General features: G+C 33.2%; 1 protein-coding gene across 1 annotated transcript in view; it reads left to right on the top strand.

Moving 5' to 3' along the window:
* The window catches only part of LOC126756229 (mucin-19), a 535,736-nt gene extending 523,673 nt beyond the window's left edge, over nt 1-12,063 (top strand). The window contains 2 exon segments of the mRNA XM_050469149.1: nt 759-975; nt 978-12,063. Of these exon segments, the coding sequence (XP_050325106.1) occupies nt 759-975; nt 978-3,463 (2,703 nt within the window). The 3' untranslated portion in view covers nt 3,464-12,063.
* Nucleotides 12,064-14,434: the final 2,371 nt, after the last annotated feature.

The raw sequence follows: 14,434 nt of genomic DNA, 5'->3' as shown, positions 1-14,434 counted from the left end.
AAATCGCTTGAAAGCTTTTCGAAATTGTCGTCGCAAATATTGTAAAATTAAGTCGAATTTAAACAAATTTAAAATGTACAATAATTCAAATTTATTATTTTTGTATTCTTTATTCGCGCAAAGAGTATCAATCTAACGATTTACTAATAAAACACATATGCTCCAAGCTTTACCATTTTGTCTACCTCGCTTAACCAAACGAAGCTTTTTCAAATGCACAACTTTACAGTACACCACCGAGCTTTCATAGCCAGCACTTTGCTAACTAAAGCTTTGGCGCTTTTGTGAAAGCTTTGGGATTATTATTTTCTTTAGTTGTTTTATTATTTTCAAGGCCTGTCATATTAAAACTTGTCCCCTAAAAGCTTTGTCATTTATTTATAAAACTTCAGATGCATATATATTTATATAATATCTTAAATGTCTTTGGAAGCTTACTTTCATATTTGCCATTTATTTCGTCGTACGCACACCAGCCTGATCATATGTTAAAAAAACATGCTACCATACCTACCTTTAAGCTCCAAACGCGCTCATACCAGCTTTTCGCAAAAGCTTTGAAAATTACACTTTAAAGCAGTTCTAAGCTAGCTTAGTTTTAATGTTCGTTTAAAGCTTTTATAAAAACTTAAGAATTTTTAAATATATAAAATACTAATTTTTATTTTGCTTTTTCCCCACTTTCTCTTCATTTCTCTCGCTCTCTCTCTTCTCTCTCTCTCTTTCTGTGGCTTATGTTCTGCGCTATACCACAACAGGCTTTTTCCGGAATGGTACCGTTCAAGCGTCCCGCTGCCGAGAAATCCGGTATTCCAGTGTATCAACCCGGCGCGACCACCTACCAGCAACTCATGCAACTGCAACAGCCATTCGTACCAGTGTCATGTGAGTACCAATCTCAAAATGGTGGGACGCCATTGAGCGCCACTACCACTACCTCTACTTTGAGTACTTCTACTACTACTACTACTACTACTACAATATGAATCCGTATAATGCTACTACTGCAACAGCAGCAGCACAAGCAGACGCCGCCACAGCAGCCGCAACAAAAACAACAGCGGCGGCTACAATTGGTGCCGCCACATTTTTAGGTGCTAGTATCACAACACAACAACAACAACAACAGATTGAACAGCATCACCACCAACAACAACAGCTACACAATCAGCAAATGCAACAACAGTTGCATCTGTTACCGCCACCACCACCAACCACAACCACACCACCAACAACAACAACTGTCACTTCCAATTATCATTTACACCAACATTATAGTAACAATAGCACCCTGTATAATATTAATAATAACAACAACAACAATATCAATAAAAACAAAGACAATAGCAACAACAACATTAGCGCTCTAACAACCCCACCCAAATCCAATTCCCCCTCCGCTAGCATACATTCGACCCCAAACACAGATTCATTGCAAATAACAACACCGACATCATCACCATCAGAAACAACAACAACAACCACAGATGTTAGTAGTTTCTATGAGTCAAGTAGTAGTAGCACATACACGCAGGCTAGTAACGGTAATCACAACGGCGATCAAGACGGCAATGAGGCGTCGTCAATGCTCCCGCCAACATCAACGTCGTCGCCAGGCGGCGCAACAACAATTTCGTCAGCGTATATGCCATACAACAATGGCGATAGTAATTTGACTAGTAGCAACAACAACAATAATAATAACAATAATGTATTATATGTGAATAATAATATTTTGAGTAACGGTAGTAATAAGTTAGCTCCCACAACAACACCAACAACAACAGCTAGTGCGACAGCAGCAGCAGCAGGTGAAGATGATGATGACATTGCTGATGGCAACGATGCTGTCGCGCCAACAGCCGTTACATCAGCAATTGTTGGCGCTGTCCCAACAACCACTTCAGCGAGTAGCAATTCGCTCTTCGCTGCCTCTGCTAGCGCACACACTTACGACACCACAACAACAGCAAAATCATCGGCACTAACAGCACACACAGCCAATGCTAGCGCTAGTAGAAACGATAAAGACCCTATTGAAGATAGCAATAACAACAACAGCAACAAACCCTACTTTAGCAACAGCAAATACAGCTACAACGCTTCGGCTAACCCTTACAGCGTCGCCAATTCACCTGTCAAATATGCCACACATAAGACATCAAGCGCCGCCGCCAATGAGGCAGCTCAATCCGCGTATGCCGCCTACGCCTACCAAGCACAGGCGGCCCAAGCCGCACAATCTCATGCGTCCGCGGTCGCCTCCTCCACTTACCCGTCCACCAGTTTGTCCAACGGCGCACACAGTGACACACAGTCATACAGCGTCTACAACGGCCTGAATGGACATGCCACCTCAGTCGCCGGCATATTGCCGACTCCGCATTCAGCTGCCCCAACGGCGGTTTCCGCTGCCTCTGCAGTTGCCTACCAGCAGGCACATCAGCAGCAGCAGCAACAACAACAACAAATGTTTCGTCTCTATAATCAGTACGCTGGCGTGCCCACTAGCGCTACCACTTCTTATGCCAACTTGCTGGCTGCTTCGCATGCCGGTTATGCCACACCCACAACCACTATGGCTCACATGTCGGCGGCAGCAGGCATGACTGTGCCTTCGTATGCCACTGCCTACGGCGTTCCCGCTTCGTCGGCAGCTGGCGCAGCTACACTGACACCCACATACGCCTACAGCGCTTATGGCAGTGCCACACCCACCGGCTATTATGCCGATGCCAGCGCTCTAGCCAAAGAGGCCGCCCAAAAGTACCATGCCAACGCTATGAAAATGGCTGCCGCGGTCAATGCTAATCAACTGAGCGGCAAACCGCTTACTGCAGTTGCCGCTGGTGGCATGGCCGGTTTACAGCTAGGTAAGGCTTACATGACCGCCATGCCTGGCAGCGCTAATGCTATAGTTGCCCACCAGCAGCAGCTCTCACTCTTACAGGCACACCATATCGCACAAGCGCAGCACGCCGCCGCTGCAGCTGCCGCTACTCGTTCAGCGCTAGCGGCGAGCTCATTGTCCAGCTCAGGCATGTCAACGCCCGTTGGCACGCCGGTACATACGCCCACACCAGGCGCTGCTGGCGTGGCAGCGAGCGGTCTGCTAACGCGGCCCTCTTCCGCCGCCGGCAGTTATATCAGCGCAGCTACAACACATACCGCGCTGCGTCCGCAAGCAGTGCAGCTGGCTGCCGCACCTACCGCCAGCAATTCGCCATACGCGGCCGCAGCCGCAGCGGCTGCCATGCAACAACAGGGCTTCTTCTACCCAGCTGGCATGATGGCTGCACCGGCGACGGCCGCATATCCGTATGCAGCGATCGGTGGCATACCGACTGCTATGCCAACGGCAGCTGGCATGCCAACCGCGCTCTCTGGCATGACCGCTGCGCCGGCCAGTGCGGCGGGCAGTGCCATGGTGCTTAATCCATACAAGAAAATGAAGACCTCGTAAGCAGTTGGCTTTTTGGAGGCATTTAACCATACGCGCACATAAAATCCCATAGACTTACAATACCAAACGAATATGACAAACTAATTTGTTAGCTAAGTCTAGCATGCAAGGGCAAGGCGCTGCGTTTCATCCTTTTTACCTAAACATGAGAGTTTATTCAAAGCTTTTATGGCGGCGCTTTACCAATGCACTTGTACTTAAAAAGCTACTTAAACATACTTTGAAAATACGAAACAAAAGTATGTACATTCTCATTTGGACTTACAAACAGACAATTTTAATATAATCGTGCCTACTGTTTGGGTATAACCTAAAGTGAAAACCCTCATAAGCATTAAAAAGCTTAGATACATGTTAGAAATAGAGTTATAAAAAAAATAAATAAAATGCATCACAACGAAGTAAAGGAATACTCTAACAATGCCCACAAATCCTTCACATCAATATTAAACTCCACATTGAGCTTTCACGCATACATGGGAGTTTGCATATAAACTTAAAATAAACTACTGAAGAACAATAGCAGTTTAATTTAGTGACTTAAAAGTTAGGGGCACTCCAATTTCACATATTTTGTTGTATACAGCGGCTCGCTGTAGAATTATTTAAAAAGCTTTAAGTTGCCATACAACATGAGATTTACCATGTTTATGAATTAAAAATTAATCCTGCTTTAAGCAACAAGGTTAATACAAGTAGCTGTTAGCAGTTGAGCAGAACTTAAAGCGCAATTTGTCAAAGCTCGAGAGCTTATAATTCAGCAAGTTATGCTTAACTGTATAATCCCAGCTTAATTCATGCCATTCTAATATTCTAACTAATTATATTCTTGTAGCCATTAATTTTCGATTTTCTATAAAATATTTTAAGAATATTTGATTAAGGCGGAGTGTGAGCTTTTCAAAAATTTCTTTTTTTCCAATATTTTCGATACCTAACAAAAATATAAAAAAACAACGAAACAAAAGTATTTAGATAAAATTAATGCTCTGTTGGTATTTGTCATGTTTTCGCACAATTACATAAAAGCTAAAAAAGCTTTGCTAATGTGTAAGCTTTCACAATAATTCGTACAACTAACGAACTACTGCGATAGCGCGAAATTTAAGAAGCTTGTTTAGAGAAAATTATTTGCAACACTTAAGCTAATTGTAAAAGTTACAAGAAAGCATTTTCAATACGAGTACGCAAATGAAAGCTAAATCAATTAACGTATTTCAGCAACAAGCTAAAAAAATCATTTGACAATGACAATGTTATGCCAAAAGCCGAAACTATTGATAAAACGGAAATTTACTATCAAGAAGCTTTCACAGATTTTTATAAATATGCTACGTTTTAATTTTACCGACGTTCCTATGTAGCCATAAAATGCTTCGAATTATGTTCACCCTGCTCCCGCAATGATGAATGGAAGCAAAAACTAATTACATCCCAGTGGTTTTAAAATGAAAGCTCTTTACAAAAGTGTTTACTATATAAATCAAGGCATAATTTTTTAACAGTAGGTGGCGCTGTAGTAGTTAGCAAAAATAGCAACGCAGCAAAACAATATGCACTAGAAGTAGTCAGAGCTGCGCAAACTTAGTGAAAGCTCTACGCAAGTAGTGAAAGCTGCACAAACTTAATGAAAGCTTTGCGCAAGTAGTGAAAGCTTTTTTTACTACTTATATAGTACTGCATACTCTTAACAACCTAGCATTAGTTTCGAAGAATTGCTGTGAATAAATCTGAGAAAGCGTATTTAAAGCTTACGCGCTCTCTCTCGCGTCTTGTTGTGCCTATCAAACTTCATTTACGCAGTTGACGTGTCGCTTTGAAAGACGCTAGATTTTTATTTTTTTGCAGTGACACTGTTAATAATTTTCTTAGTTTATAATGTGTATATTAGCTGTAAGTAGTTTACGTCCCAGTTTGTGCTGTGTATTATCTCATATATACACTCACGCACATACACAACTATTACTCTTTCCCTCTCTATCTAGTTGACATGCTCATTCGATATATAACTCTCGATTGTTATCGAAAGTATTTGTACACATACATATACACGTTTCAGTTCGAACACTGCCGCGCCTAGCAGCGCTAGGAGTATTTGCACAAATATCGTAAACATTTGAGCATATTTCTCTACTCACTTTTAGTTTTTTAAGACACACTTTCCTATAAATAATTTATTTATTTTTCAACCTTCAATTGTTCCTTCAATTAACTTAAGTATATGTTCTATGCAATACATGTACAACAACAAATTCACCGAGTGTGCGTTGTGTGAGGGCAGCGCTCTCAATACGCCATGCGCTCTGCGCTCATTTGCGATACACTGCAAAAAATTTATACGTATGACTTACTAACTATTTTTACTAGCGTAGTTTCTTGTTTTTTGTGTTATTTTTAAAGCATTCAATATAGATTTATGTAGTTGTTTTAGCGTTTAGTTATAGTCTAGGTGTTTTAAATCTACAAATAATTGTTTTTCAATTAGTATTAGTCGTTTGGCAAGCAATTATTAAAGAGTATTTAAGCATTTACATTTGTTCTCTTAGTTTACGCGCTCAAAAGAACTCTATGTGCTAGTTGTTAGTATTTTTTTGTTTTTGTGCATATTTATTACAGTTATTTGTTTAGGTCTTTGCTAAAAACGCGTTTTTGTATTAAAAATATATTTTTTAGTTGTAATTTTTTGTTAATTTGCTAATTTTAAATAAGTTTTAAATACTTAGATCTCTTGTGATTATTATGCTTAATTTTTTAATTAATTTATTATTGTTTTTTTAATTAAATATATGTTTATGTATTCTGTAACCGTTACTACCTTAATAATTTTTGTGAGCATAATTTTTGCATTATTGAAAACATGAAGTCCAGTAAACTTGTGTTATATTCTTACGTAGTCTATTTAATTTAATGGAAACCTAATTTTCTTTGCAATAAAATTTACTTATTTTATTGTAATAAAAAGCAGCAAGCAAGGGCTGCATATATTGCCAATATCATACAATTATTTTTCCTACTGCGCACTTTTAATATAATTTTAAAATATTTTTAAAATATTGTTAATGTCTTCATATACAATTTTACTCTACCCAGATTCAATTTCAGTACTTTAAAATCTATAGAATTGTATTTATAAATGTATTTATAGTCTAGCTTAGCGTGCTTACTTAACTACTCACTCTAAGCAGCCAACTAGCCAATATCTACACTGCGCCTGGTTGCTATGACACCGACTCTCTCACACTCAAAACGCGGCACTATGCTCAAAAGCTCTCTAACACGGAAACACACTCATCCACACGCTCCCACTCACAACAGCGTTACGCTCACAAATTCGCTAACACACTGACTCTCTCACACTCAAACAACCGCTCTCATCAACATTTTGTCACACCATACTGTATACATACACAAAGCTAACGCTCTTGTGCTCAAAACGCTTACTACACACAACGAAATATCAAAAACTACTGACTGTAGCTATAATTGTGCGCTTTCTCTACCACTCACTCATACTACGTTGCTATGTTTTGACTGTACACTGGAAAAAATTTGCAGATATTATAAATTTTGTTTTTCACAAATATATGACAACTATCAATGTGCGTTGGTACGAAAACATAGCACACAAAACATAATGCTTGAAGTTTCAAAATAAATATATACCGCTACATAATTTTAAAAACAAAAACATAAAACTGTTATGCAAATTTGTAAAATAACCAAAAACAAATTCTACATATGAAGCTGAGCGGCGATGTATTATCGTAAAAGCTCGTGTGCTTTACTATCTGGCTGGCGTACTAGTATCCAATTGTTACAAAAACAATATAATAAAAAATATATTGCTATCTACCTATAAATATAAATCTATGCTCTAGAAATTTGTTGTATTTATTAGCACACGCTAAAGAGAAACCTTCATTATTTTTTAACTGTTTTCCTGTATGTCATATTATTTGGTTATAATTATTATATTTATATACATATGTATGTATATGTATGCTATTTTTTTTAATCTAATAACTAAAAACTTTGTATCACTGTTAGTTTGCCTTTTTCTCGTCTATTTGGGAATAAGAATATAAATTATATCATTTGTTAGTATATGTAAAAAGAAAAAACAAAAGAAAAAATAAGAACATTATACACTTAAAATATTTTAACTACCACTGACTACTGTTATTATTAATAAGTACATACATATATTCATTGCTATTGTAATTTTATGTTTTTAATTAATTGTTTGTTTAATTTGTGAAAATTATTTGGAAAATCAATTTATGTATATTAAAAAAATATATATATTTAGCTTAAAAAAACAATTGGTATTTTTTGTTTGGTTGCTTAATATTGTAAAAGCTTGAAAAAGCTCTCCATTTAATTGGTTGAATATTTTATTCTAAAATTCTACTTTTAATTTGCTGTGGTTTTGGGTGAAAACTCGCAAGAAAATCTATCGTTTGCTTGTCCTATTTGCGACGCTCTCTTTACTCTAAGTCACTTTCTCTCTTTTACGTTATACTGTCTGCTCTAAAGCCTTATAAATTGCACACGCTTCTAAAAGCTTTTGTGTCTTCATTTGCTTCTTTAGTTATGCTTCTCTCTATATGCATTAATTTCTCCATTAGCATCTCATTGGCACGCTCACTTACGTGCTGGCTTCTATTTAACTATGTGTAAGTAATGTATGCTGTCATTTTAGTGCCTTCATTTTTCATACTCATTTTTTATGCATTGAAAATATATGAATATTTAGATCTCTTATTTGATATTCTCTCTTGTCATTTAAACTTGCCAGCAGCAATCTATTTATTAGATATATTGAGGTAAACAAAAATTTTAGTTTTAGTATCTCAGTTTTATTTAGTTCATTTTTATAGTTATTTGGAAGATATACTATCTATTTTGCAAGATCAAACTTACTCTGGGATCTTCTCTCACTTCTCACAAGAAGTCTTATATTATGTCTCTCACTCTCTTAGACAAATTCTGCTATGAACAACGGTCGAGAAAAACACTAAAAGTGATTAAAAATCGCATATATAAATTATAATATTTTTTTAACTTCAAAAGCTTTTGCCTATGCTCGAAATCATTTCATTGAAAGTCCACTTAAATTTTTGCTCGGAAACTTCACTACGTGAAGCTCATTGATCTTCTTTGTAGCTAATTATAATTATTAGTGCTAATAGTCTTACAAAATGTTAACCATTCGTGCATTGAAACATGATTTTTGCCTTTTTCTACTTCTTTTTAATAATTTTTAATTATTTAAAGATTTATCGTTCGATCCAAATTAACGCTTTTGAGCTTTTACGCTTTCTTGTCATTTCATTGCCACATAATATATTCTCAGATTCTATCTTATTATTATGTGTATATGCTTTTACCTATTTAGATACATATATGTAAATGATCCAAGCTGGAAACAGTCTTCCAAGAAATGGCTCGAAATTTTCCGTTTAACAAAAAAAATTTGATTTGTACAAATACACAATTCTTCCACACTCAACATTATGAATATATATACTCATGCTACAGCTACAGCTATTGTAATTTCAAAAAAGCTTGCGATCGAAAACCACAAGCAATAAAAATACGTTAATCTTTAAACCATTTCCTATTGCTTTTTAGATATCTAAGCCATTACTGAGTTTAATGAAAGCTTTTAAATATAAATTGCCTTTAAGAAGTGTAATTTTGCCCTGAGCAAGCGTTTACTTGATTATTTACTATTAATATAATATTTAACAGTCTAGAAGAAGTCTAACTGTGCGAGAGCAACAACATTTTTTTTTTCAATTTCAATTTATTTGTATGAAAAATTCGGGGTTTTGAAAAAGCTTTTTAAAATCATTTCCAATATCTATAATTACTGGCAGCTTTTCAAGTTTTTTTTTTTAAATCAATTAAAGCATTTATTTTTTTTTCTCTTTTTTTAAATCAAATGTTTTTATCATTTAAAACGGAGAGTTCAGCATACGGAAAAACTATACAAAATATTTACAAAAAATTATTAGGGAATTTAATTGAAGTTTTACATTTTGAAAACAAAGTATATTGCAATGAAATTATAAAAACTACAAAAAAACAGAATTATATACCAAAAAAAAGATTTTAAAGTTAAAAAATGTAGCGTAACGTTAGAATTTTGAAGTTTTGAAAGTTTGACGTTTTTTGCGCAAAAATATTGATAATATAAAATGACCGTTAAAACGGTATACTATGAGAACTATACACTAATACATATTTACCAAAATTTACGACGTTTATAATATTTTTAAACATTTAACGAAAGTAGTGAACTTTTAAATAACAGTTCTAATGAAAACAAGTTCAGAAAAAAAAATTTAGAAAAAAATTATATTTATATACATATATAATTGAAAAACATAATATTACATACGGTAGCAATGCACGAATTGGCAAAAAAATATTGAAACTTTTTGTAGAGTGTTTAAAATGAATTTGCGAAAGGAAAGGAAATATAGAATTACTGAGGAAAAGCTTACAAGGAAGAAAAGTTTAAACAGGCTAAGAAGAAACAATGCAAGCTAAATATTTCGAGCTTTTACTACAGATTGACATAGTTGAACATTTTTATGTTATTTTTAGATAACCGAAAACAGTGCTTATAATTTTGATTTGCAGAATTTTTTTATTTCATAAGAGCTTTTTGAAATAGTCATTATAGACTAGTTTTCTTATACAACCGCTTTTAATATAGTAGCTTTTGAGCTTTTGGTATTATAATGCACACATAAAGCACAGACACACTGCACGTACATATAATGAAAACAAACTAAACAACACACCTGTCATAAAAATAACTATGTAAGTCTTAAGAAGAGTTTTGTGATCTGTAGCATTGTAGAATATGTAAGAACAAAGCTTTAAAAGAAGAGGTTTAAAAGTTGCCAGCAAATGGAGCAAACAAAATAGTAGTTCTCGACAGTTTAAATTACAGGCAAAAGCTCAAAAGCTTCACCTTCTTAACTGTTTTAGTTAAAGAGTTCTCTAAAAGTCAAACGCAGCATTTTAGTCCGAAGTCTTTGCTTGAAAGCCCGAAAAGCTTGCCATATAGTACGGTGATTAAAAATTAAACTTTTTTAATGATCATTTATCAAAGCTGCATACCTTTACTAAATTTTGTTAATACATATTAACCCGAATAACTTTGTATAAATGCAAAAAGCTCCGTATAAATTTCGCAATATTTTTTTATAATCTGAAAGAGCACAGGCCGTCATTCAATTACTTTATGGTAGCGTAAAAACAAATTGTCAACCGTCCATATATTACATGAAACCGTTTGAATGAAATGTCTTAAAAGCTTTTGAGGAAATTTTTTTATTTACAAATATGCTTTAGAAAAAGTGCTGTATCAAGTTAAATTTAAAGCAAGTAAACGAGTGGATAAAAGAAGAAGAAAATTGAGAAGCTGGAGAAATGCAAGCTCGTATATAAAAAATTCATGCAGAAAGCCGACATATTAGAAGCTTTAGATATTTATATGACAGTTCGAAATTTCGATATCTATAAATAATGAAAGGTCACCGTTAAAAGTATTCTCACAGCTACTTTAGGATAGTAAAGTTTTTCCGCGATATTTTAGGGTTCTTGCAGGCAAGTAATTTTTTAAGCACCAGAAAGTTAACTATGAAAGTTTAAAACGAAAGAGAAACTTAAGAAAACTTGATAAATAGAAGCTCGAACGTAAAAATGATTGAAGAAGAGAATACAAATGTAATAAAGTTAACTATTAAAGCTTAAAACAAAAGAGAAGCTTAAGAAAACTTGATAAATGGAAGCTTGAACGTAAAAAATGAATTAAGAAGAGAATACAAATATAATAAGTAAGCGCTAGGGTATAGGTATGTGAAAGCTATAAAGTTCGAAATTGGAAAATAATGAAAGCTCACAACTAAAAATGTTTGACGTTTGAAAGTTCACAGTAAATTTATGCTACCACTGTTTTGACACGGTTTTGAAAAATAAGTTTTTATAAAATCTCGAAAGTTAACAATGAAAGTGTTGAAGAATAAGTTTATAAGAAAGAATGCATTTTAAACTTATAAAATATTTGCAGAAATATTAGGAAAGCAAGTAGTGACGTTAATATAGAGTTAGGGAGACTAGAATGACGAAATGTAAAAAAAATATGTTTTGAAATGTTAACGGTCAATAATGGCAAATTAAAAAGCCACTACAAAATAATAAAAAATAACAACAACTTTTTGTGAGATAGGAAAAGCAGCAAAATTAGTTAAAGGCGAAAATTTAAAAAAAAATTGTTGAAAAAAATTCGATATGGCAACGACAGCAAGCAAATATTTAGCGGAAACATATACGTAACTACAATACTAGCAAATGCAAGCGCATGAACACAAACATACGTACACACCTACCTACATACCATAAATGCATAAATATAATTGAAAACAATTTAACAACAACTACAACAACTTCAGTTTATTTGTACGTCTAAATAATTTGCGTTAGAGCGAATTTTATTTGAAAATGAAAAAGCCTATTTGTAAGTACTTATCGCTGCTAATTAATTGCGTATGCTTCGTAATTGTCCGTAACTTGCCAGCAAATGCAAACGTACACATACACATACATACACAAAGACACGTATACACAGTTAGACACACACGCACAAGCATACAGAATGTTAAATACGCGTTGAAACTACATAAATTACAAAAGTAAAAACAAGTAAATTAAATACAAAAAGAACATATATTATTGCCAGTTTTCGCAAACTTTGTGGATTGTGTACATTTGATGATTACTTATACTTACTTACATAATCTCTATTTATTATGCATATTTATGAATGTATATGTATGTATGTACAATTAAATATTATCAACTCTTATTGATAATACAATACTATTTAATAATTGCAATTCGATTTCAACTAGCATTTACAACACACAAATGTTTGCTATACCATATACGCAAAGAATTATTATTCTAAATAATTACAACAACAGACATAGATACGTACAACAACAAAATATTAAACAATTTGACTAACAAATAATATATATACACATATATATACATATATATTGATTACTATTATTATTATCATTATTAATACGATGTTTAAAATGCAAAGTAAAGTAATAACATAGTAAACAAAACAACAACAACAACTATTATACAATTTGAAAACGTCAAATTTGATGAAAGAAAATGAACTTATTATATTAAAAATGGTAAACAACAAAAATGCTTTTTTACTTAAACCATACTCTCGTACTCAATTAGTTTAGCGTATAGCAAACAAAAACAAGTCGTATACCCCATATTGCATAGACAATTTCCTCCAAACCTTAAATTTGCTCGTTTCTGCACATTTGCGCCCTCCTTATTCGCTCATTTGCTTTTATAAATTCTATATATTCGCATTGAGCTGTTAAATCTAATTGAAAACATTCATTTATGTCGACTTAAATCTGCCGTTATTTGCAATATCACCTCTGTTTTGCACATACTTTTTAAGCTTTTTCGAAAACAAATATTATACATTTCTGCTATTATACATATACATATATATATATATATATATATATATATATATATATTTATATTATTTTGTAAAATTAAGTTGTTGTAATGTGTCTTTAAAAATTTCAATGTTTATTAATTTTTAAATATTTTCTTAAATTATGTATTTTTTTATATTATTTTGTAAACTTTATTTTATTGTAATTTTTCTTTAAAAAATTTAATTTATTATTTTCGAAAAGTTTTCTTTTATTTCATCTTTGTTTCCAATTGCTTAATTTTACATTATAGTATTTTAAACATTATTAAAATTTCTTTAATTATTTACTTATTTAACATTGTCTATAAAATTATGTTTTTTTTTTAATTTTTTGAATAATTATTTTCCTACAAAATAAATAGTTAAATTTTCTACTAGCATTTCTATTACATCCAAAACTTTGGTTCGTATCAAAATTTTTCAAAATTTTGGCGAACTTTGCTGTTAGAAATGTTACATTAGCAATATATTTAAATATTAATTATCAAAATTTTTGTGATAATATATTTGCAATTGTTTACTTACTTTTTCAGTATTTAGTAAAATGTTGAATTTTTAAATATTTTTTATCAACATTTTTGTAATGCCGTTTTTGCAATGTTTTACTTTTTTCAATATTTAGTGAAATGTTGCGAAACATTGTTGCTAGCATATTTTTAATATTTATTATCAATATTTTTGTGGTAATATATAGGGTGGGCCAAAAGAAACCAAAGGGTGTAAAAGTTTAATAACTTTTTCGTTTATTAATTTTTTTTTTTATTTTTTCTTTCAGATTATATAATATGTATACAAAAGGGAAATTTTTTTACACTAAGTATGAAAAATGATGTCTCTTTTTAGAGCATTTTCCATAACATCTTTCAAAACTTGTGGCTGTAGCGTTCGAATTTCTACACCAATGTTTGCCTTGAGTTCAAGGATTGTCTCTGGCTTGTTCACATACACTCGCTCTTTCAAATAACCCCAAAGAAAATAGTCGGGTGCTGTCAAATCTGGCGATCGCGCTGGCCAAATAATTTCCGAATTTCTGGAAATTATTCGCCCTCCAAAAATTTGACTTAAAAGTGCCATTGTGTCTCGGGCAGTATGGGCAGTAGCTCCGTCCTGCTGAAACCACATACCAGGTCTGTTTTCAAGAGCAGGACGTAAAAAATTTTCTATCATAAACCGATACCGCTCTCCATTTAATTTCAATAAAAACAAATTAATAAACGAAAAAGTTATTACACTTTTACACCCCTTGGTTTCTTTTGGTCCACCCTGTATTTGCAATTGCTTACTAACTTTTTCAGTATTTGGTGAAATGTTGCTAGAAATATTTATGTCATAATTAAAATATCAGCTAAGGTCTTTTGCAACTTAGTTCAATATTTAGGGAAATGTTGAGCGAACTTTGTTGCTAAGAA

Source organism: Bactrocera neohumeralis, chromosome 4 (genome assembly GCF_024586455.1).
Source record: "Bactrocera neohumeralis isolate Rockhampton chromosome 4, APGP_CSIRO_Bneo_wtdbg2-racon-allhic-juicebox.fasta_v2, whole genome shotgun sequence".
Taxonomy (NCBI): domain Eukaryota; kingdom Metazoa; phylum Arthropoda; class Insecta; order Diptera; family Tephritidae; genus Bactrocera; species Bactrocera neohumeralis.
This window is presented reverse-complemented; position numbering and strand designations above follow the sequence as displayed.